This window comes from Manduca sexta, chromosome 23 (genome assembly GCF_014839805.1).
Source record: "Manduca sexta isolate Smith_Timp_Sample1 chromosome 23, JHU_Msex_v1.0, whole genome shotgun sequence".
In the NCBI taxonomy this organism is placed as follows: Eukaryota; Metazoa; Arthropoda; class Insecta; order Lepidoptera; family Sphingidae; genus Manduca; species Manduca sexta.
In genome coordinates, this window is record NC_051137.1 from 4,110,740 (window position 1) to 4,133,879 (window position 23,140).

Genomic DNA, 23,140 nt, shown 5'->3' on the forward strand with positions numbered 1-23,140 from the left:
TATATAAAAAATACTTGTAAACTATATCGTGAAAAATACCTATATTTCTTAAATAACTTGATAATTAATTATTCTTATTATTCCTCATCATGCACCTTCATTTTTCATATTTTTTTAATAAGAGAAATCGAAACAGTTTTCTTTCAGTAATTTTCCTACAAAATACTTCCTTATTTTAACTTAAAAGCTGCATTAGCCATTTAGTAGCATGTAATTATGTTGACAGTATATTTCATTTTGGTTGCACGCAACGTTCCCTGGTAAACGCTGCGTAAATGTAAATACTTAGTAATTTTGATCTTCTAATCGTGTTCTAAGCTATTTGCCGGAGTGCATAATTTTTAACGAATCCAAAGAAGAGACGTTATCTGTTGGAAATAAGTTTTTGGAATAGTTGCCTAATTAAAATTCCTAAGTTAAGATTCAATTAAAATTAGAAACCGCCTTTGGAAACTAATGTATAAACATAACAACACAAATTGGAAAGATTTCTTTGCTTAATAATAATATCAACTCTGTATTATATACTGTCCCACTGCTGGCTGGTCTCCTCTACCTTATAGCTGCTAGCTACACGCTGGTTGACTTAACATCAAAATTCTCATAGAGAACTTCAAAGGTATGCACGTTTCCCCGCGATGTTCCCTTCACCGTTTCATTGCTTTCATTTTAACAATGTCTTATTAAAATAATTAACGCGTATATAAAGTTCATTGTTTTTTGGATTGCAGTGGTTATTTTTATCTATATACGTAATTATTGCTGTTATTATGCTTGAAGGTATTAAACCTTTAGAAGTTAGGATGTGACCATTCCTTAGTTATTTTAATTGTGTTTTTTTTTTCTATAAATAACAAAATACCCGTATTTCAAGATAGAAAAATAAAGTGTATGAAATTGTGATAGGTTCAATTTCTGTTTTTATGTATAATATTCTTTTCGATTCAAAAATTTAAGATGGTGAGACTGAATTTGTAACAAAGTGCTGGTCAGACGCCATTGGATTTCAAGCTTTCAGGCAAAGGAACAAATAAAACAGCCATTATTTTATACATATATTTATTTCATAGACAATAAGTAGATACACAAATAAATTTTCAGTCTAAATTTTACTTACATTTTTAACTACGCAAACCGTTTTACGGTCGCAATTTTTCCATGATCAAATATGTTTTCCTTATTTTCTAATCTACAAAAAGAACTCTTCCAATCTACCCAATGTTACCTATTATACAGCACTACTAAATCTTTATTAGATAGCAGAATTTTTAGTCATAGTTTGACATATACAGTCTTACTTATAAACTTGTCAATAATTAGCAAAAACAACACCGGTTTCCTAGTTTAAACCTTATTCAGACGAAAGATGGCGGGTTTTGACTTACAGCTCATCGATTAAATTTGTGTTTTAACTAAGCATAGCTTTGCGATTTTTTTATAATTAAGACTGTATGTCTAAAATTTAGTAAGAAGTTCTATAAATGTTAATCGACATATCTTCGCAATTTAGCGTAATTATTTTCGTTATTTGTTTATAGTACCACGAAGGTTTTAAATGCGTATATAACAACGCATACACGCTACAAACATTACATAATGTAACTGGTTAATTACAGGGTATTTAACCATTAATACCTAAGGATACGCCGGTTGCAGACCAAGGACTAAGCAAAGTGAGTTTGGCTGAGAAAATTACACAAAGAACATAATTCCGCAGTGGCGAAAGTTGAATTCTTTCGAAAGGGAACTTGGCACAACATATAGTAATTAGTAATATGCAAGAATGCAATCTGCAAATCATTCTGAAGATAATTAGAATCTACATAAAGGTAAGTCGACTGGAAATGGATTATATGAACCCTTTGTCGTAGTGGCTTAGTTTAAATAGCTTGCGGTCTCCACAAAAGTATGCAATACCACAGCTATGCGATCTAAAGTAAGGCTTAGTTTTCTACCCGCAACCTACTTTAAGTACATTTAGATAATATAACGTTTACACTAAAACACCGAGATATTGATAAATTGGCACATTATATAATCGAAATCATGACCAGGAATAGACAATTATTATAACCAATTCTACTATACCTACATGACCCCGATTGAATACATTAAAACTACTACATAAATAAAATTATACAGTATTTAAATAATACATTACATCTCCCCGCTTTCTTTCGGTTATGCGAAAATAGACTGCTTATAATCAGTTATTGTTTAATCAAATTATTGTTCTATTAAAACACAAAATATATTACACCGTAAACAATTTAAAACAATATATTATGTTCTATTCTAAAATAAATGCAAAGAAGGAAACGATTTCAATGGAATGTTTGGTGGAATCTTCAATCGCTGGACAGTACGATGGTGGGTAGAGGAGTACGTACGCCGCTGCAAGCTGACGCTAGCGAGGCGCGTACACCCTACAATAGGACCAAATAGAATCACCCATTGATACTAGTTTTGGCCGCAGCGCCGTCCACTGAATTATGTAGAATTTTTAAAGCATAAGAGATCTGGAGAAACCCCTTTAAGATTTTCAGTTGCAAGCAAATCGTGTTTAGTAAGTCTGTACAAATTTTTATGCACCTGGGATTTGAACTCAGGACCTCTCGTTCTACAGCCTAAATATGCTGCTATTGGAGTCTAGCGCAAGGAGAAGGAAAAATAATTGAAAGACGGATTGTTGGTCGCGGACGACACCTTTCTGTGTCTGAGTTCGATTCATCATGAGACTTCTTCACCTTAACCTGCTTGCACTTGATTTGGCAGATGGCTTTCTGCCAAAAGATCTGGTCAGTTTAAAACCAGTCCTTATCTTCTAAAACTACTGATTATGAACGAAGGTTTTATTGTTTTTTTATTTTTATTACTGACCTTATTCTCTGAAACAGCAGACAGCCTCCTCTTAGCTGCAGCGCTGGCCATCCTGGTCTTCTTCCCTTCAGCGAGGTTACTGGACGCAGACGACATCTTCCTGTGCCTGAGGCCGTGTGACTCCTCATGAGATTTCTTCGCCTCCAACTGCTTGCGTTTGACGAGGCGGGCGGCGTTCTCTCGGATGAGCTGATCAGCTCGGAGACGCAGGATGTTGGCGGCTTCCTTGTGGTATTTGAGAGCTGCGTCTAGGTCGTTACGGGAGAGAGCGAAGAGGCTGGAGTAGCCACGGGATCTGTAAAGGATTGTCTGGGTTTGTTTCTGAGCCGACAGTTGAAGGACGTCAGCGTTTGGTTCAGAGGGAGCGATTAAGGATTTTTTAAAGGTATTCCCAATCATTAAGCTATGAAATCCAGGCTGGGGTTTTACTTTCTTTTGTATTCATTAGAGACATATGTAAGCCTAATTAATTATTAACTTCAACAGACTTAGAAATTTGTTTGTATTCATACTTTAGTGCCTTTAAATAAAAAGTAATTTCGGGAAGACGTGAAAATGCTTATCATTTCAATAATCTTTCTCATTCTTAGGTACATAATGGAAAACGGCAATATATGTTGAATTTTACTACTAACTGATATAAATTCGAAAGTTTGAGAACGTTAAGATGTTTGTTACATGTAAACGCAGAAACAACTGAACGGATTTGTATGAAATTCAGTATACGAATAGAACATGCCCTGGATTAATACATACTCTTTATCCCGGTAATTCGCACCCATGGGAAATTATAGGATTTTGAAAATAAATAACGCTGGCGTCATACAGGTGGTGTTATAAATCGTTACAATGTTTTAGAAACGTTTGTAGCGAGAAAGGGTTTACACGCGGGTGAAACCGCGAGCAATATCTAGTGTTTCATAAACCTGACAGTAGCCGTGCGCCGGCGCAGTCCCTCGATGCCGAGTAGACTGATCTCACCGAACACAGAACCCTCACGCAACGTTGCCAGCACCTCACTCTCGTCGTGGGACATCACCTGCAAATACAATCAAGCACATATTGCTCCGGACTACATAAGCGGCGATAGCTGAATTGAGAGTGGAGCGGACAGCCGAGTCGAATGTCCGCAGGTTCAAAACTTAAGGGTACACATCTCTTTTTTTAAATTATGTGAGTATTTATTTGTCTTTTATAGGAAAACATTGTGAGGAATTCTGCGTATTGAAGTTTTCTATAAGAATTTTGAGAGTATGTGAAGTCTGCCAATCCGCACTAGGCCAACGTGGTGAACAAAGGACTAATCCCAGTAGTAGAGGAGTCCCGTGTCCAACAGTAGTATATTATATTTACGTATTGCTTCGATATTTGAATATTGTTACTGAAAATCAGAACAGAACTAGCCATCACTGTGATCTTGAAGTCAAAAACGCGTTTAAGAGCGATCGAGTGTTTTAGTGTTTGTTTATTCACGTGTTGCTGTGTTTGTGTTTAACATAAAAACACTAATAGTGTTTTTATGGAGTGTGCTAGTGAGCTAATGAAAGCGTTTTTGTTGTTTTAAGTATAATCGGTATTGCAATTGTCTATAAAGAACCCTGGCACGTAACAGTATTAGAAAAATAGTACCGTAGCACGGACAAAAATATATAAACATCTAAAAACACTAAATTCCCATACTCACACAGCACTCGCCAGACTTGATGATGTACATCTGGTGGCCCACGTCCCCCCGTCTCACCACCAGGTCTCCCGGCAGGAACGACACCGGCCGCAGCTGCAGCACCAAGTCCCGCAGCAAGGAGTCGGAGCAGTCGCGGAACAGTTGCACCTAAACAGATGATGGCGAGGTGTTTGGAGAAGTTAGCATTTTACAATAGGCTCATCCAGGGAAATAGGATAATAATAGATTCCTCTCTTCTAGATCGTGATGCCCGATAAGAAAATTGTAATTAGTCCTTCCCATGGGTTTAAAGCTGGTTATGCCCATAGCCCTTCAGCGTCAGTCCCTTCCCTTGGAGCTGATTATTCCCATAGCCCTTCAGGGTTATAAATTGTCTCCATACCCATCCTTAAGCGTTGCACCATCGTCGTCATCTTGTTGCAAAGAACAGTACTATATAACTGGTTCCCTAGCAGTTTCAACAATCTTCAGCTTAATAACGTCTGTATTTTAATATATATTGTAGGCTGATAAAATCACATTTTAACAATTTTCGCAAGGTACACGTACCTTGCTCAAGGTGGACATGTGAACGGCCAGCGCCACGTCTCGCTTCATGTTGAACGGTAGCGAGTTCAGTATCCTCGACTCATCTGAAAGACCTTCATGTTTAAAAGTATTTTTGTTTTCTTTTTAATGCTTTGACGAAACGAGCTTGCTGTTCGCCTGATGATAAGCTATACGACCGCCCATAAATAGTAGAAACACCATCCAACACCTTGAATTACAAAGTATTGTTTGGTATTCCACTGCGCTCGCCATCCTGAGACATGAGATGTCAAGTCTTATTATGCCCAGTATTTACACTGGCTACAATGTCCTTCAAACGGGAACACAACTGCTGCTTGGCGACAGAAATAGATATTGTGGTGGTACCTACCCAGACGGACTCTCACATATGAGAGATCTACCACTAGTAATATGCTGTAAAATCAGACTGATACTGCAATATATCGGTATATTACTAATCACAATTATGTATATTATTGTCGGTTACTATAATAAGAAATACAGCCTTATACTAGTTCATCTATACTAATATAAAGCTAAAGAGTTTATTTGAATGCGTTTATCTTAAGAACTACTTAACTGATTTTTTTTTTTACTTATAGGTAGCTACATTACTCCTGAGTGCTACAAACTACTCCATGTATCCTACCACCAGCAAATCGATATACCAAATATTACTATACCAAATCGATATACCAAATCGATATACCAAATATTATTATACCAAATCGATATACTAAATATTATTATACCCAATCTATATACCAAATATTATAATACCAAATCGATATACTAAATATTATTATACCAAATCGATATACCAAATATTATTATACCAAATCGATATACCAAATATTATTATACCCAATCGATATACCAAATATTATTATGCCAAATCGATACACCAAATATTATTATGCCAAATCGATATACCAAAGCATCTCTGCTGGCTCCAGGTGTACGTGAACCAGAGAGTGACGCGGCGCTGCAGCGCGACCGGCATGTTGAGTCGCCGCAGGTACCGGCTGCACCCGTCCACTGTCTTACGGTACTCTGCCTGCAAGGTATCGATATAGTTGTATCAGATTATAATTACTGTGGGCTTTTCAATTAAGTAATAAAAAAAAGCGAATGGTATGTAAAAAAAAGGGGATTTTTTAAGGATATGATTTGAGTTTCGTTCTGGAACAAGACATGCATCGAACTTGTTAAGTAAACGAACTTAGTCTCGATGCGGGGAATAAACTATTTTATACACATACACTCAGGAAGAGTCGTAACAGCGATACTTATTTTTCGTGCGGGTGAATTCTGCCCCATGATGTACTAGGGAGCAAGCCTTTCGGCATATTTGGCACAAATTCTAAACTCTGGGTTAATACTAAGAAGAAAAACCTAATATCACCCGGAAACTAAACCTGAGACCTTAAAATTGCATTGACATAATAATACAACTACGCCATCAAACAACGAAGCAATAAACAATGTTAGAATATAAGGAACACTTACCCTAGCCCTCGTAGCCGTCGCTATAATATCCCTTATCTGACCGATCAGTAACGCGAACACGAACACACCCATCAACCAAGCCGCAGTCATGAACAGGTACTCTATAGTCTGCTCCGGCTTCGGGTTCTTGCCGATAGATGTCGCTGTTTTTGTCGCGAAGTAGAAACAGCGGATGTACGCGTTGCCCTCGTTGTCGTACACACCCAGCCGTTGGAGCCGAGGCCGATGTAGTCGCTCATGGCGTAGTATGCGCATGCGTTGAGATGGATCAAGTAGAAAATGTAGAATAGGGTCTTGCCGATTCTCACCTGGCGACGAAAATGTGGTTTAAAGGCTGGAAATATTCCCTACCGTAGAAGAAGGTAGTCATCTGGTCAGAGGAACTGTATTGTGTTCTGTAGAGACAGATTTAAGGCATTGCAATTAGTATTGAAGCTCCGGGTATGTCATGTTTATGGGTCAGCATTTATACAAATATACCTGCGTTGGCTCTTTTGAACCTGAGAAACTGCTCCAGCTATCCAAATAGAGAGTAATAAACTGGGTGGGTGGAGAGACAAACCTAAAACTTTTCCGTATTTCTAAGGATAATAATTTTGAAATTGTTTTTTTCTATCTCCAACTTACCACATAAGGTGAGGAGAGCACTCGGTCCATAGCCTGGTGGAACTCCCAGAAGGTCTGCAGCTTCAGTAACCTTGGGAATCGAAGCGCCACTCGCTGCGTGCCAAAGTAGATGTACAAAAGGTCCAGAGGAGTCAGCGAAATTACATCGAACTGAAACAAAGAGGTATCAAATCAGCTTTTACATGCACCACCTTTATCGTTGGCGCCATTTCTGTGATACAGTGAGCCATTCCACATTCAACACAAACCCTATCATGATGTAAATGCAACTTACTAGAGCAAGTAACTTACTTACTATGAGAAGATTAGTGAACAGCTTTGAAATGTATTACCACCTTTATCGTTGATGCCATTTCTGTGATATAGTGACTCTATCACGGTCTACGTTCAAGCCAATACCTATCATGATAAAGATAGAAGTTACTAGAGCAAGTTATATGAGGAGATTGGTGAAAATATATTAAGATAGGTGAGGCCTATCAGCAGTGGACTTCTAAAGGCTAAAGAAGAAGAAACTACGTTGGTATCAAATGGTGAAAAGTGGAAATCTACAGTTCCTGACTAACTTTAAAACTGGGTCACAGAAAGCAGAGGCGTTAAGTACCTACGTATTATACTTATAATATCATTATGAGATAATATACTTAATACAAAAATTCTTTTATATTTTTTCTATGCACTTACTTTATATTGCAGTTTCTTCATATAATTCTTCTTCGTCTCATTAGGATCGTCAACCCAGAAGCCTTCATGCAGGAACATCAGTCGTGGCTTAACGAGCAACAAATCAAGCAAGTACACCAGGTCGCAGAAGTAATCAGCAGTCATCCATATAGGAGTGTTCTCTTTCGTTTGGTAAGGGAAGGTGGCGCGTAAGGCGATGCACCATGCATTGTAGCTGTAGCAGAATGTCACCAGAAGTAGCCAGGTGATGTAAACGCGTCCTGTAAATCAAACAGGATTTCCTAGACTTTTATGCTTTCTGCCTGGCGTTATCCCAGTTTGGTACTGGAATTGGTATTCTCTGAACTGGATCTTTTAGAGTGAGAAAATTAGGATTTATGTTGTGTAATATATATCCAGCCTTGTTTTAAATAATTGACCTAATTTCAAGATATGGTGCACGTGGTATTTGAAAGGAAAAAAATAATCCATTTGAAGATTTCTTGTCGCATTCAGAAGATAAATATAAAGGGTAGTTGTGAAATCATTTATTATGATCAAAACAATTATAACTTGTGAAAAATAAAAGCAAGCCCGTTTAAATTAATTGCTGTAAACCTTAATCAAACTGTTATTTAGAAATAATTGTCTATTAATCGTAATTGTCGGTAATGGTATCCCGCTGTTAATAAGAAACTCGCCTTGCGGATCGATGGGCACGAATGGGTCGCAGAAGGTGGAAAACTTGAAGAATCCTTTGCATTGCTTGTGACGTGATGGCGATGTTGGCACGGGACTCTGTGGCGTCTCCACTGGCGCTGGTTTATCTTCAGAAATTGGTGGCCTGCGAGGTATATATGGTATTGAAGCATTTGTCAAAGTTAACAAATAAACTGTATTTCCATCTCTATTAGATGTTTGATTTGTAATTTATAGCGAAGTGTACCTAACTGTTCATTTTTAATTGGATGTTAAACTAAAAATAACTATTCTATGACAAGAGCCGGTTGTGTAATGTTTCTTAAGTAATTCTTATGCTGCAAAGTCTTTCTTACATTAGGAGAAAATTAAAATACAAAGAAACTGTGATAAAATCCGTAAACTAGTTTTATTTCGATGGCAAGAGTGGCATTAATGATAAAATGAGCGATAATTTTAGATGTACTAAAAGACTAATATGAAGTAAACTTAACTTCTTAAATTATCACAGATGCTATTACCTATTTGAAAATAAACACTCTTGACTACACTAAACTGAAACTGATGATTGCTGACGTTGAAGTAACTGAAGCAATAAATAAGAGTCATTGTCTCAATATGTTTCATAATTAATTATAATGAATACTTACTTCTCAGCAGAATTGCTAGATAAAGTTTTCTTAAGCTCCTTCAGTTCAGTAATCACGTCCTTTTCTTCGCAAGTCGCCTTGTACTCCGGCGGTGGAGTGGTTGAGAATAATCTCACCTTTTGCAGGGGAATTATTGGACTGAAACATAATATACGTTCATAATAAAATGTAGGATTTATAATATTATAATCGTCAAAACTAGTTTTTATATTAAGATAAAATATTTACAATAATATTAGAAATAAAATTAAAAATAACATCCGTCGATTTCTTGGTCTTATGGCTGCGCATGAGTTATTTATTGCAAGGGTTTGAGATGAATCTCAGGCCGGGTAAAATTTATGTAGATTTTTCTAACATTATTTGATTGAAATTGCTTCCTTTAAGAAAAGTATTAACATCAAACAGGTGGTGAGACACTTTTATTGACTACCGGCTCTACATTAAAATAAAGGCATATTTAACAAAAAATCTTTTTTTATTGTATTATTTATTATGACTTTGTTTATAGTCACAGAATTTTACTTACTTTTCCTGTTTCTGATGACTATCTTTGATCTGTGTTTTCGTTTCAATGTTCGATATTGTTTGAGTTAGTCTGAAAGTAAAATATTAAATTCACCTTAAAAATCTCATACATCTTCATTTGACTATATTTATTGACACATAACTTACTTATTATGAAGTGGCGATGAGTCAGGAGTACACCAAGATCCATAGGGTCCCCTCGCAAATCCAGTCTTGGACACTTGTGGCAACCCTGACGACGAGGGATGCACTGTGTGCTGTAAAATATTAAAGCGTCCTTAAATATTGTTGCTAGTTCTATGACAGAACTAAATAGATAATTAATATTCCACTGCACCAATATAAATCTAAAAAAATCTGGTTTGTAGTTACGAATATTGCATTGAAAAGGGAAAACTATATCTATCCGAAATTATTGCTTTGAGCTTAAGCCTATAAAGTCAAGTTGATTAATTGCTATTTTTTGACAGCAGCTGGTAGGACAGTAATGCTTAGGTTTCAGGTTTGATCTCCGGATCGGGCAAGTGATGTTGAGTTTTTCTACTTAGCATCATCCTGGGGTGTGGATATTTCTGTCTGATATAGCGAAAGGCTCGCCCGGGCAAAGTGATGTTGAGTTTTTCTACTTAGTATCAGCCCAGAGTGTGGAAATTTCTGCTCGATATGGCGATAGGCTCGCCTCTGATGACATCATGGGACGGAAGAAACACAGCGGAAAATGGATGCACCAGTAGCACCTCTACCTCACTTTTAGGGAATGTGTGTGCTATTTTTATTTTATTAGTCCAGCAAAAAAACGCCATAATGCCGTGCCTGTTATTGATAATAAGAACGCCGTATTATTACGTCCAGTTATAAAATACGACCATTAATCCATCCTAATTTTGTGGACGACACTTGAAAGAGCATGGCGACGATGTTTTACGATCGTTTTACCGTCCCCATAAAACTCGCCAACTCATAAACGATGTCCACTCCTTGTATATGTTCTTAGAAATTTGAATAGTCGCATGACGAAGAAACCGTTCAATTATCAAATTTAAAACAAAGGAGGTTTGTAACAATAAACAAAGGTAGAAATGTCAAAATTGGTGTAAGTTTGTGAAGATCTTTTATGTTTGTTGAATGTTAACAGAATAACGCTGTTTGGAATTAGTAAAATATTGACATACAGATGACCAAGCTTACATATATTTTTTTAACGGGGACAAGTTGACAGTGCCAATTTTATTCCGTAAATTTACACTCATAAGGCAGATAAAGCGTCAAAATAATGTGTAAAATAAAACCTTATTTTAATTTTTTCTTTTTTTGCATGTACCAGTGGCTAGAGGAAGCGCTAATAAAGACTCGTAAATATCTGCTATTTTTACGACATTACAATTATCATTGTTGTAAGGGCCTGCTCCTGAAGACTCAATCGGAATCAAGGTTAAACACCTAATAAATGTAAATGCATCATTGTTCGACGATCATTGCTCATAATTGTTTACGAATGTTGAAAGCACTTAATGGCGCTTTCGTATTCAAATCACAGGTGCGCGCGGTAATGGAGGCGTCCTCGCTTCATTGACATCGGCTGTTGACGCCGTAGATCTTAAGTGATAACAGTGTTTTGGAATGAATGTGTAACAAGGTTTATACGGGTGTCGGTACGAAATCTTATCTACTACCTATATAAAGTTTGTGACAATTATTAGATATTTGAATGTTTGTTCGAAGTAAACGCAGAAACAACAGAACGAATTTGTATGTAATTTGGCACGTAGGTAAACCATGTCCAGGATTAACTTATAGCCAATTTTTTAACACGACAATTTGATAATCTAGGAAGAGACGGTTTTTTATATTCATTTTTGAAATAGATGGCGCTGGTGTCGTACATTGTTGTATCGTCTTTTATAGCGAGAAAGGCGTATCCGGCAGGCGTAGCTGCGAGCGGTTGCTGTAAACCAAGATTTAGGAGTATTAACGTAGATTTTTTTGGTATGAACATATCTAGACGTAAAGGTACAAATGAAGTTCAATGCATCTTTAAAATTTTAGAACTCAATTAATCTAGATAATATTTCTTCGACACATTGTGTTAATCTGCTGCTAAGTTTGGTGTTTTATTCGATTAATTTCCTAATGCGAAAAGAAATAACTAACAATTAGGTCGTTCCGCCATTTCGAGTCTATTACATTTCCAGGCAAATGAGTATTAGAAAAAATGCCTAACTTTTAATGAATTCTACAAACAAAACACACATCATGCATATGTTCCCGAAGGGATATGCAGAGACATCCACTTTTCGCCAAGTGTGTTCCGTCCCATGATGTGATAGAGCCTATCGCCATATCGGGCACAAATTCCAGACTCCGGGCTGATATTGGGCGGAAAAACTTATCACTGCCCGGTCCGGGTTTCGAACGCAGGACCTCAGAACGCTGCTGTACCGCGCATGCAGTACCTACAATTTCGCCACCGAGATAGTCAGTTAGTTTAATGAATTATATTCGAACGAGTACCAAATCAATAGTTAACTATCTAACATCAAATTCTACAGGAAATCATTCGTTTAACTCAATATATATTTTTAAAAAAGTTAGCTTCATTTGATGTGTTTATGGAAATTTCTGTAATAATTTTGTTTTTCGGGGAACGATATTTGCACGAAATGACTGAACTACCCAATTCTCAAAAAATACCTTAAACAACAGTTTCAATATAATTGAACTCCAGCAATTTTTCCATAATATTTCCTTCATTAAGAGCTAGTAGATAGCATTTTGATTAATTATCCATGTACATAGTTAGAGTGATTAAAGAGAGGGTGCGGCAAATTAGCTAAGTCATATATCAGAGTGACCGGCCGGTGTTTGCAGAATGGTATCAATAGGCGAAGCGATACCGGGGGCGCACTTATTATGCGGCCACAAAATTATTACACACAAATTTTGTTACCTTTTGTTACGCACGTGTAAGTGAAGGATACTTCTTACCTTTTGGATATTTTTTATGTACTCTGTTCTAACTTAAGTTTCCAGTCCGGAAGTTAATATATAAAAGAATAACATTTATAGACGTTATGATATATTTAATTCTTCCTTGGTACTTATTGCACTAAAAAAATATTGTAACTGTTCTTCCACAATCTTGGTCATTATCTTACAGTCATATTTGATTAGTGGTGCAGTAATTTAAAACCTGGCCCCACTCCAGGAAAATCTTATTACTAAGCTTTTGGGTAAAGTTCATTTTAATTCAGATATATTCGATTATATATTATGTACTGCAGAATTGAAAAATTAAAAATCTTCCAAAAGTCTGACTTATATAGACTATTGCATGCTTTGTAGTATGTAGAGAAGTTTTAGCGTATTGAACGACGCCTACACCATTTCTACTGGGGAAATAAAAACAAGCCACCGTGAAAAAGTTGTTTTTACCAAGTTAGTTGTTACAGGTATAGGTTTTATTTTGTGTGTTGGACCCCGCAGTCAACACTGGGAGAATCCTGTGAATGGGATACTGGAATCCACCAGCTTAGCGACTGCAGAGACCTGGTGGAAAGCTGGGAGGAGATAGCTGGAGAAGGGAAATGGGGAAGGAAAAGAAACCTTCTTAGCATGAGCGACAAGAGAAAGCCAGAAAATCTTCGCAAGCCCTCAGAGGCCTCAATATGTAGTTACAATCATGAGGTATACACACTGGATCGCGTCTAGGGTCGCTGCAAATGTCCCCCTGTTCACGGGCGTGCATTCAGAGTGAATACCGTTCGCAAAAGAATTGTCTAGGAGGGGGAGGAGGTTCAGGTATGGGTTAAATGTTGGTTTGCGTGTACCTATATAAGTGGTGTTTAAGATAAACGTGCTTAATTATTGTTACGTACAAGAATTAGTCAAGTTCCACACGCGAAACGCTCTTTAGAAATTATACAAGTACAAGCTACAAATTGAAACTTCATTTAAAGTTTAATTTAAATAATAGTCTTTGTTGCTTTGTTAAAAGTAAATAAGTATAAGAATAGTATAAGTAAATAAATGAATATCCAAGTTACGAGTGTAATTTTTTTGTTAATTTAACTACAATATTTAAGTTAAGGAAGTATTAGGTTATAACAATAAGTTAAAAGTAGAAAACAAAGATAAGTAGCATTATTGTTATGATCCTATCCATACTTATTAGCTGTAATTTCGAATTGTAATTATTGTTACTACTGTTTTAGAATTTTCTTTGTATTACTGTAAATATGTGCTTTCAATAGCCGTAAAACATTATTGTTGAAATAATACTTAACACTAGAGTTTCTTGCATTTTAGAGTTTGGTGAAAATTGCTTTCCGAAATTATCGACAAAAATTTTACGGAATCAAAATGATGTTAAAATATATTATGTTCTAAATTCAAATATAAATTTATTTAAGTAAATTACAAGAAGAAATACTATGCTAAAATATATTACATTTAATTCAATACCTAAACCTTTTTAAAAAATTGTGAATGTATTTTAACGCAGTTTCAAAGCATTAATTGGCTTACCTACATCGCCTTGGAATTTATGTGAACATTTTGTTACAAGTTTCTATCGTTTGTCCAGGCATATATGAAAGCATCATAAACTTGTCGAGCGTCTACGTCGTCACTGTTTTCTGTCAAACATATATTTTGTTATGGTTGGGGCTTTTTGCTTATTACGTAGTTGCTGTAAGATATTTGCTGCTCGGTATAGCTACTTGATGTGTTACAGTTTTTTAATTCAAACACAAATAGTTACTTCCTGTATGTGTCGATAAAAATAAGATAGGAATTTTAGTTACGTCAAAAATTATTTTGATACACATGACTCCCATATCTTAAATAAATTATTAAACTTTCAAGACTTAAGCATTTTCTTTTTAATTATTAACCACTGCAAGCTTTTTAAATTTAAGTGCATCAAATTTATACTATCAATTAAATATTTTTATAACCACAGGAATTTTATTAATTTAAAAAACTTACCACATCAACGGTTATTTCCATTTTTAAAAATCATAAACAATTTTGTTACTTTTTAAAACCATGATTACAGAATTTTGGCGCGAAAACACATAGTCCGGAAAACGTTCGCGGAAATTTCCGAGCAAACACGCGCGGTCAGTACGAAGGTATTTAATCCACTGTACGAAGAAACTAGTAGCCTTTAGGTCGCGGCCATTGTGGAGGCAGCGCATAAGCGGTAGCGGAAAAACACAGAAACTTAGTAAGTTTGGTTCAATATATTTTAGACAGTATCTATCAAGATAAAGGTAAGCACTGTTATACTGAAAACTAAATTATAATTGGAATGGAGTGCCTAAGTATTTATTGGTATTACAAAATTATTAAATTATTGACAAAAATATCTTTTTGCTTATTACGTAGTAATATTATTAAACACAAAAGATTTTACGTTTAATATGAATGTTTAAATAAGGTATTAGGGCTCTAGAACACACTTCGTCTTTACCCTGTGGCTTGCGATACAAAAACGATAAAAAAAAATTATCATTGTTACTGATATTTCATATCGCAACAGAAGTCAGATTACTAGTTAACATTTTTGTAGCTGCAGTTTGCGTACAAAGCAGACATGTGTCTCGTCTAAATGTCTATATTTTATGAGCGTGCCGCTGCGTTACTGCAACCCATTTAATTTGTGACCATTACTAAGCGTGTCGTTGATAACATACCATATCTTTAACTACATTTACATATGATTTTTTATTACGTAATGGCTTTTTCTCGCGGCTTTTCCCGCGTGAAAGAGTTTTCCGGGATAAAAGACCTGCGAATTATTTTTCCGGGATAGAAAGTAGACCTTGTCCTTACTAGAACCTGAAACTCTCCATACCAAAATTCATCCATATTTACAATGCTTCTGACTTTAGAAGTGGAGTTTTTAAAATTGGGTGATTTTTTAAATTAGCTATAGGTACTAAACAGTCATACATTCCGTAGTGATATGTGTATGATGTTATCATGCATTGTAGTAAACTTTTGAGCATTTCGAATTTTGAAATAGATGTTGCACATAAGTTCCAGAATAGTCACGCTCGCTACCGCTTCTCTAACATAATGTTGTACCGTTGACAAAATAATAAGGCGCAGCTGTTTGTCTATTGGAAAAATATAAATTTTACTAAACAGTGCGAAGGTAATTTTCACGGGAATTGTATACGTTATGTTTATTTCCAAGAATAAAGGATTATTCTTTATTCTTGGAAATAAACAGTAGTACTTAATAATAATAATATAAATAATTACAGGAGTAATTGGTGTAAATTGTGTATAAACTTAGATACTTGGAATTATAATTTAGGTAAGGGGGAAATAAATTAAAAGAGAAACATTATTCAGTACAGAGATAGTCTATAAGTGCCAATACATATCGCTGCCTCACTATTACATGGTTCAATACTTTTGTTTTTTTTTTCTTTTTTTTATTCGTGCACGTCAAAGTGAGTCCACTGCACCTGATGGTAAGTGGAATGGAGTCGAGTAGAATTTCGACTGACGAGAGATGAGTTGATACAATTATGCCGGCCTATTGGAACCGGATATACACAGGTTGACCCTGGAACGAGACACAATTACGTGGGCAACTATGGCGAGTTTTAAGACTTTGTGTACGGTGGTCGCTATCCAGACGCATATAAGATACATCCTACCACGTGTTAAATATGGTGCCAATTCAATTATATATATATATCAATTATATATCTCAATCAATAATAAATGCCAATAGCCTCAAAATAAAAAAAAAATATTATTTTTTCATTATTTTTTTTTATTTTACCAACATAAAACCTTTTAAATCAATTTTTTGCAACACAAGTGAAACATTTACATAGAACGATGTAACAGTGAGCCAACGATATGTAGATCATGTTTTACGCGGAAAATAGGGAGGTGCTATCTAATTGAGCCATATGCAATGACGTGGCCCTATATGTCGCGCCACGACTTACTGCCAATTTTACAAATAGGACTTAAAAATAATTACACTTATCTTTTTAAGCTACTCCTAGGCCAATTACATAGTTTAAAATTAAAAAACATGTGATTTTAAAATACCGAAAATGACTTTATATAGGATATATAAATAAAAGACTAGGGGACGAATTACGTAGCAACAATTACGTAGCAAAGTGAATAAATTTATAGTTAGGCAAATGATTAGATAACATAACATACAATAAGTATAACAAAAAAATCTTTATTCTAATTGGTAAATTTTCACAATCGTTTATTCCCGTTAGATTTTTTGACATGCTTACAAATGACTTATTTTGATTGGTTTATAATCGGGATCGGGTCGAAGATTAGCATTGGGATCGTTTATTGAAAACGACCGAGTATAAGTATACTCTCTTCCCTTCTTCGAATATAAGAGTACACTTAGGAGGAAAAATTACCTCTATATAAAGAAAATTAAACAAAAGTCTGCGAAGTTGACAATAAAAACTGTCCCGCTTTCCATTTGAAGGTTTCTTGGAACTTTACATAAAAATAATACAATTTTTTATGAAACAAACACAGTTGCGTTGTTTCGTATAATACAATTAACTTAGAAGATTTAATCGTAGAATAGATACTCCGAGGCGTTTTTCGCTGAAATAAAAGTACCTACTTTTAGCTGCCTACTACCAATATAGTTACTCATAAGAAGGCGTTGGAAATTAATGTTGTAATATTACTAAAAACTACGAAATAGGCAGGTACTACTTTTAACATAATATTGATCTTTTTAGGTAGGTAGATAATTAACGTCACTTAAGAAATCAGATTTATTGCTGAGTTTATATGTTGCAGATGTTATTTATTACGTAACAGTCGGCATTATATCCATGTAACGCCGTACTTGCATCCAATAATATATTATTTGACCATTGTACCGATTAAAAAACATTATGTGCAATCTTCCTTTGCCTAGATTTATGTGTCAGCTGTTTTTGGTTTCTTAATTGTTAAGCATTAAGCCTGAATGTTTCTATATTCAACGCCTTAAAAAACTCTATACCATATACGTAACGACTCACTTTCGAATTCGTAATTGTGATTAATCTTTAGATTTCACATATAATTTCATATTAAAATCATCGTAATAAAAAATAGTTACTGGGTTTCTTACTCTATCAAAAGCCACCCATATATGTAACATTTTTAAATATATGATATATAACTTACCCTTTTGAGCAATTTGAGCCCTGCAAACACCATTTTCAATTGTTTATAACTTTACCACCCACACCTCGCAATCTACGGAACCATTTTCCTTTTATACTTCGAGCTTTTACAATACAAAGAAAATCGAAATCGAAAACCTATGCAACACACTTGTCAATTTTATTAGCAAGAATGATTTTTTACACGACCTAATGCAAAATGCCATTTGGACTGCAAATACTAAAACATCAAACTGCTTTTTAATTTGGCTACGTAATCACGTATTGTAAGGGAAGTAAATATTTGTTGTGTTCATATTGAAACTGAATCTTGAAAGCTCAGCGTTTTCAGCGCTTTAAGCTTTTACATGGGGTTGCAAGTGTTAGTTAAATATCCACGCTTAGTTTTCTACATTCTACGTACATACTTGTGTCATCAGGCATTGATAAATATAAATTATCATAAAAATATAAAACCAAGAGAAATCGACAACATTGGTTGGTTCATTTTCGCAATAAAAATAATGTTTGTTTTTGTTGAGATTTGATTTTTACGTTGGTAATTAGCGCAAACTGTCAAATCAGATATCAATTTCTTGTTTTGAATACTTGTTTGTTATAAAGTTTGGTGAGTACAAAAAATATTAAATGAATAGAACATTTCCTATTCAAGTGATTGAAGCGCTGAAGAACTAAAGAATAAATCAATCAAAACAAATAATGCGCGCGCATTTTGCTGTCCTCGTCATATCGTCGGCAAAACAGATTTTGCAGTGACGACAGCGCTATGTGACTTCCGAGACGATTTTAAAACGATAAAATAAAAATACACATAGAAGTAATAAGTTATAAATGAATATTCATTTGTTGTATACATCATTTAGTTACTGTGAAATGATAACCAAACCATGCAATTAGTTTCAGTGTAATACGAACAAAACCAAAATGGATTCTGGTATGGACGTTTGATATCTTTGTTAATCGTTTGCACACATTATCTACTTCAGAAAATCATGAGTTCATTCCCCTATTGTAGTATATTTGAAAATTTCGCGCAATCAAAAATCTAATACAATATCTGGGGTCCCTAGTGAAATGCTGTATATTTTCACAAAATTCTTAGTTATTCTCATAAAACGACATGAAACTGTGAGAGATTCAAGCAAATTACTGAAATATAGAATTTACCCTAATATATATAGATATTAAAGATTAAAGAATGAAAAAAGTTTTTTTAATTTTCAGACTTTAAAAAAAGACAAGTAAGCTTCGACCAGTTGAATGCCCTGTTAGATTTTCTCAAAGAACACAATGAATTGGCGAAAGGCCTTACCAGAGGAAGAAGAGGCAAATTACAGACTCTTAAAATATGGAACCTGTGCGCCAAGAAACTTAATGTCTTTAAAGATGGAGCGATAAAGGATGGAAAAGGATGGTCTAAGGTAAAAATATTTACTTACTGTTTATTCTTAATTAAATTCATTATTTATTTTCACTGTATTGGTAAATAGTAATGTTTGATGCTTAGAAATTTAATCTTTGCAAAAAAAAAACTTGCAAAATAAAGGCAATCCATACATTATTAAATAACTGGTGCATTTAAGATTATCCAAATTGGTACAAACATACTTCATTTATTTAAAAAAAAGAAACAAAATAATATAAAATAAAATTAGAACAATATAAATTTCTTAATTTAAATATTTAACATTATAAAAATTTGTATTCTAATTGGCCAGTATTATTTAAAAGCTTACATCTCAACAATTTTATTAGTTTGCTATTACATTAATTTTAATATCCTTCGTTCTACTGCCAGTATTCATAGATAATTTTAAAAAGAATATTGTGCCATATACATATGGTGCCACTCTACACTGTGTCTATGAACCATAATGTACTTAAAGCTTAATACTTTAGTCAATTTTATTTCCATGCTTACAGTATTGGTGTGACTGGAAATACAGGGTTCGGAGACGAGCATTGGAGCTGAGAGCAGCTAAGGACAGCCATGGATCACCACCTGATGGTGTGACGCAGCTGTCTGCCATGGAAGAGACCATACTTAGTATTATAGGAGATGGTGCAGTAGACGGGATCATTATTAAACATGATCCACTTGCTGATGGGGTATGACATCTTGAATTGAAATAATACTATTTTAGAATCAAAAACTAGCATATATTTTGTATTTGAATTTTGAGGGTGTGTGAAGTTTACCAATCCACACTAGACCAGCGTGGTGGACTAAGGCCTAATCCCTCCTAGTAATAGAGGAAGCCTGTTCCCAGCAGTGGGACAGTATACTATAATACAGTGCTAATATTATTTATTATTTTTTAAAGAAAGATACTAGCAGGTTCCATGCCTTGTGGTATTCTCCTCTTATAATAAGTAGCATTGACCATTCAAAATACTAAGTTTTTAATAAGTATATGTAAAATACATAAAAATAAGAGTAAAATAAAATATCTTGATATTAAATTAATACAATAAGCAAGTTAACAGGCAAAAATATTATTCATGGTCGTGGTCAATATTGTTAGTTGATATGAGTTCAAATATTGTTAGGTTTTGGATTGATTGAACAGATTGTTGTGAAGCTTATTTACACAATTGACAAAGAAAAGTAATATTTTTATTTATTATCATTTATTTTCTCTTTACAAAGACAGTCATAGAATTTACAATAACATATACCATAGACCAGATTCCACCCTTGTGAAACATTCTGCCCTTTGCAAGAAAGAAGCTTAGGTGGTTGACCCATTCACTTCCCCCTAAGTTCCATACGGCTTCTGCTGCCGTGGCAATAGAGAGGGCAGTAAGCCAGAAAAGGCGGTTCTGCTCTATTACCCGGGTAACTAGATTATCTTATCATTCTTACTGCTGTTTATCAAACAAAAATATTAATGTATAATTTACCTAGATGTATAAAACCTAAATAGGAAGAGTTTGTTTAATGTGCATACCAAATTAATAATTAAAAACTTGGCCGCCTTTGACTTACTACCCTCTTGATTACCATGGCAATGTGGTTTAGGACTTAGATTAAGTGTTATCTGAGTTGTTTTATCTCTTATGGTAATTTAAATGGGATTACAGCATTATATCCCTTATGGTCTTTATATAACAGGCTACAGAAGAAGAGGAGGCAGATAGTTATCACAATGAAGAGCCGGCTGCAAATCAGTATTGTGGTATGTTTAATGAAATATTGGCTATTAAATTCACAAAATGAATGTCTGTATATATTTTGGCTTGGGAATTCTATGCAACTAGGTTCACTTTCTAGTTCCTAAAATATCTTTAGATTGATAATTGTATTTTAGAATAAAATTATTAACCATGGACGTATAATGCGCCTGCGCCTTTTGTATAGGATTTTTTTTTATTAAGAGGGTGTAAATATTATTTTTCTATTCAATATATACATATTTATATGACCATTAGTGTGAGTAGTCCCTTGCAGTTGTTTGAAATTCAGGACACTCACATATACACACACTCATACACAAACACACATCATGCCTTTATCCCCCAAGTGTGTTCCGTCCCATGATGTGATAGGGGGCGAACGTCTCGCCATATCGAGCATATATTCCACACTCCATACTACTTTGTCCGACGTGGGATACGAACCTGGAACTTCAGAACTTTGATGGTACCGCGCACGCAATACAACAACGCCACCTAGGCAGTCATTGTGATTCAAAGTTCGTATAAATATGAAAAATTTGTTAAGAGTACTTTTGAATCTCTGAAAAAAAAAATATTACTGGCACACTTTTTAACACAAACAAACAAGGAATAAAAAAATATGTAATATATTAATACTAGCAAAGGTATCCCTCATTCAACTGGATGATGCGACCTCACTAGTACGATCTATAATCTTTTATTTATAACAAATGAAACCTTGTTCTGGATGTATATTTTTTCTAATGTTTTTAGAAACACGTCTTCGGTCTCGTCGTGGTCGGAAACGTAAACATTCATATAAGGACACGTCAGACATGGAGGAATGCAGTGAGAGCAGCCCAATCGACAGGAAGCCCAGAGTCGGCCGGCAGAAGAATGGACACATTGACGAGACGGGTATAATAATTTCTATATTTATTTATGAGCATATTTCTTGACGCATACATGGAAGTTTTTCCGGAATAAAATTGTTACTGCCTATTAGTGATGGCAATTAATGCTATTTCGAATTAATTTCTTTAGCATGCTAAATAACCATGCTAATGCTAAAGGCTAATATGACGCATGAATTAAAATTGTGTGAATGAATTAAAATCCACTATGTATTAGCAATTTGCACGCAATCAACGGAATAAGTTTAAGTATTATAAGTACATATTATATCTGAATTCTCTATTCAGATATAATAGGTGCAATATTATCGGGCCTAATATTCAGTAATTTTCAAAAAATATGAACAATTTATTGAATCACTCCGCGCAACGCATCTATCGTGCCTTTTTTCTCGCTCAATCCATCATTCAAAACAGGCCGCGTTAGCATAAGCATTAATGTGTAATATATAATACTAAGGAGAGCGCGCAAGTTTGTGTTGCTATTGCGAAGCGCGCTAACGCACGAATTAATTAGCACTTCACAAAATTAAACAACCGTATAAATTGTGAAATGCTAATTCACTTTATACGGTTAATGCTAATTAATCCAAAAATACTGGCTATAGCACTTAGGGATAATGTAACTTTCTATTGGTAAAAAACTAAATCTCGGTCGGTTTAGTAGTTCCTGAGATTAACGCGTTCAAACAAAGTCTTGAACTTTATATATTAGCATAGTTTCAATAATTATACAATATTAACGTATTTCTTTCTTTTGCAGAAAATGATAACGAGGCTACAGAATTTCTCCGTTTAGAGAGAGAAAAACTGGAAAACTCCAAGAGGCTGACCGACTCTATACAAACTATAGCGAGTGAAATAACGAGGCTAGCAGATGTGATGAGCCACATCAGAGATGTTTTAATTAATAATAGAATAAATATTTAAAATGAACAGAACTTCTTTTATTTCTTTACCCATAAGTTATTGTTACAATCAGAGAGTTGAACTAGGGGGTTTAGACTGAATTTAGACGCGATTAATCTCTTAAGATATACTTAGAACATATAGAATTAATTCAAAAGTTGAGTTGCGTTATCTAGT

The 23,140-nt window shown here is 34.8% G+C and overlaps 1 protein-coding gene and 1 pseudogene across 2 annotated transcripts; one reads left to right on the plus strand and one right to left on the minus strand.

Moving 5' to 3' along the window:
* Positions 1–1,963: 1,963 nt before the first annotated feature.
* LOC119188332 lies at positions 1,964–18,387 on the minus strand (annotated as a pseudogene).
* Positions 18,388–18,539: 152 nt separating this feature from the next.
* LOC115443685 lies at positions 18,540–22,995 on the plus strand. 2 transcript variants are annotated; one of them, XM_037442004.1, is made up of 7 exons: positions 18,540–18,798; positions 18,879–18,915; positions 19,206–19,402; positions 19,905–20,090; positions 21,097–21,160; positions 21,915–22,058; positions 22,818–22,995. In XM_037442004.1, the coding sequence occupies exons 2-7, from the start codon at positions 18,906–18,908 to the stop codon at positions 22,982–22,984; spliced, it is 768 nt and encodes a 255-aa protein (XP_037297901.1). In that variant the 5' UTR covers positions 18,540–18,798; positions 18,879–18,905; the 3' UTR covers positions 22,985–22,995. The 2 variants fall into 2 exon arrangements, with proteins under 2 accessions (XP_037297901.1, XP_030025050.1); XM_030169190.2 differs by having other exon boundaries at positions 18,567–18,588.
* Positions 22,996–23,140: the final 145 nt, after the last annotated feature.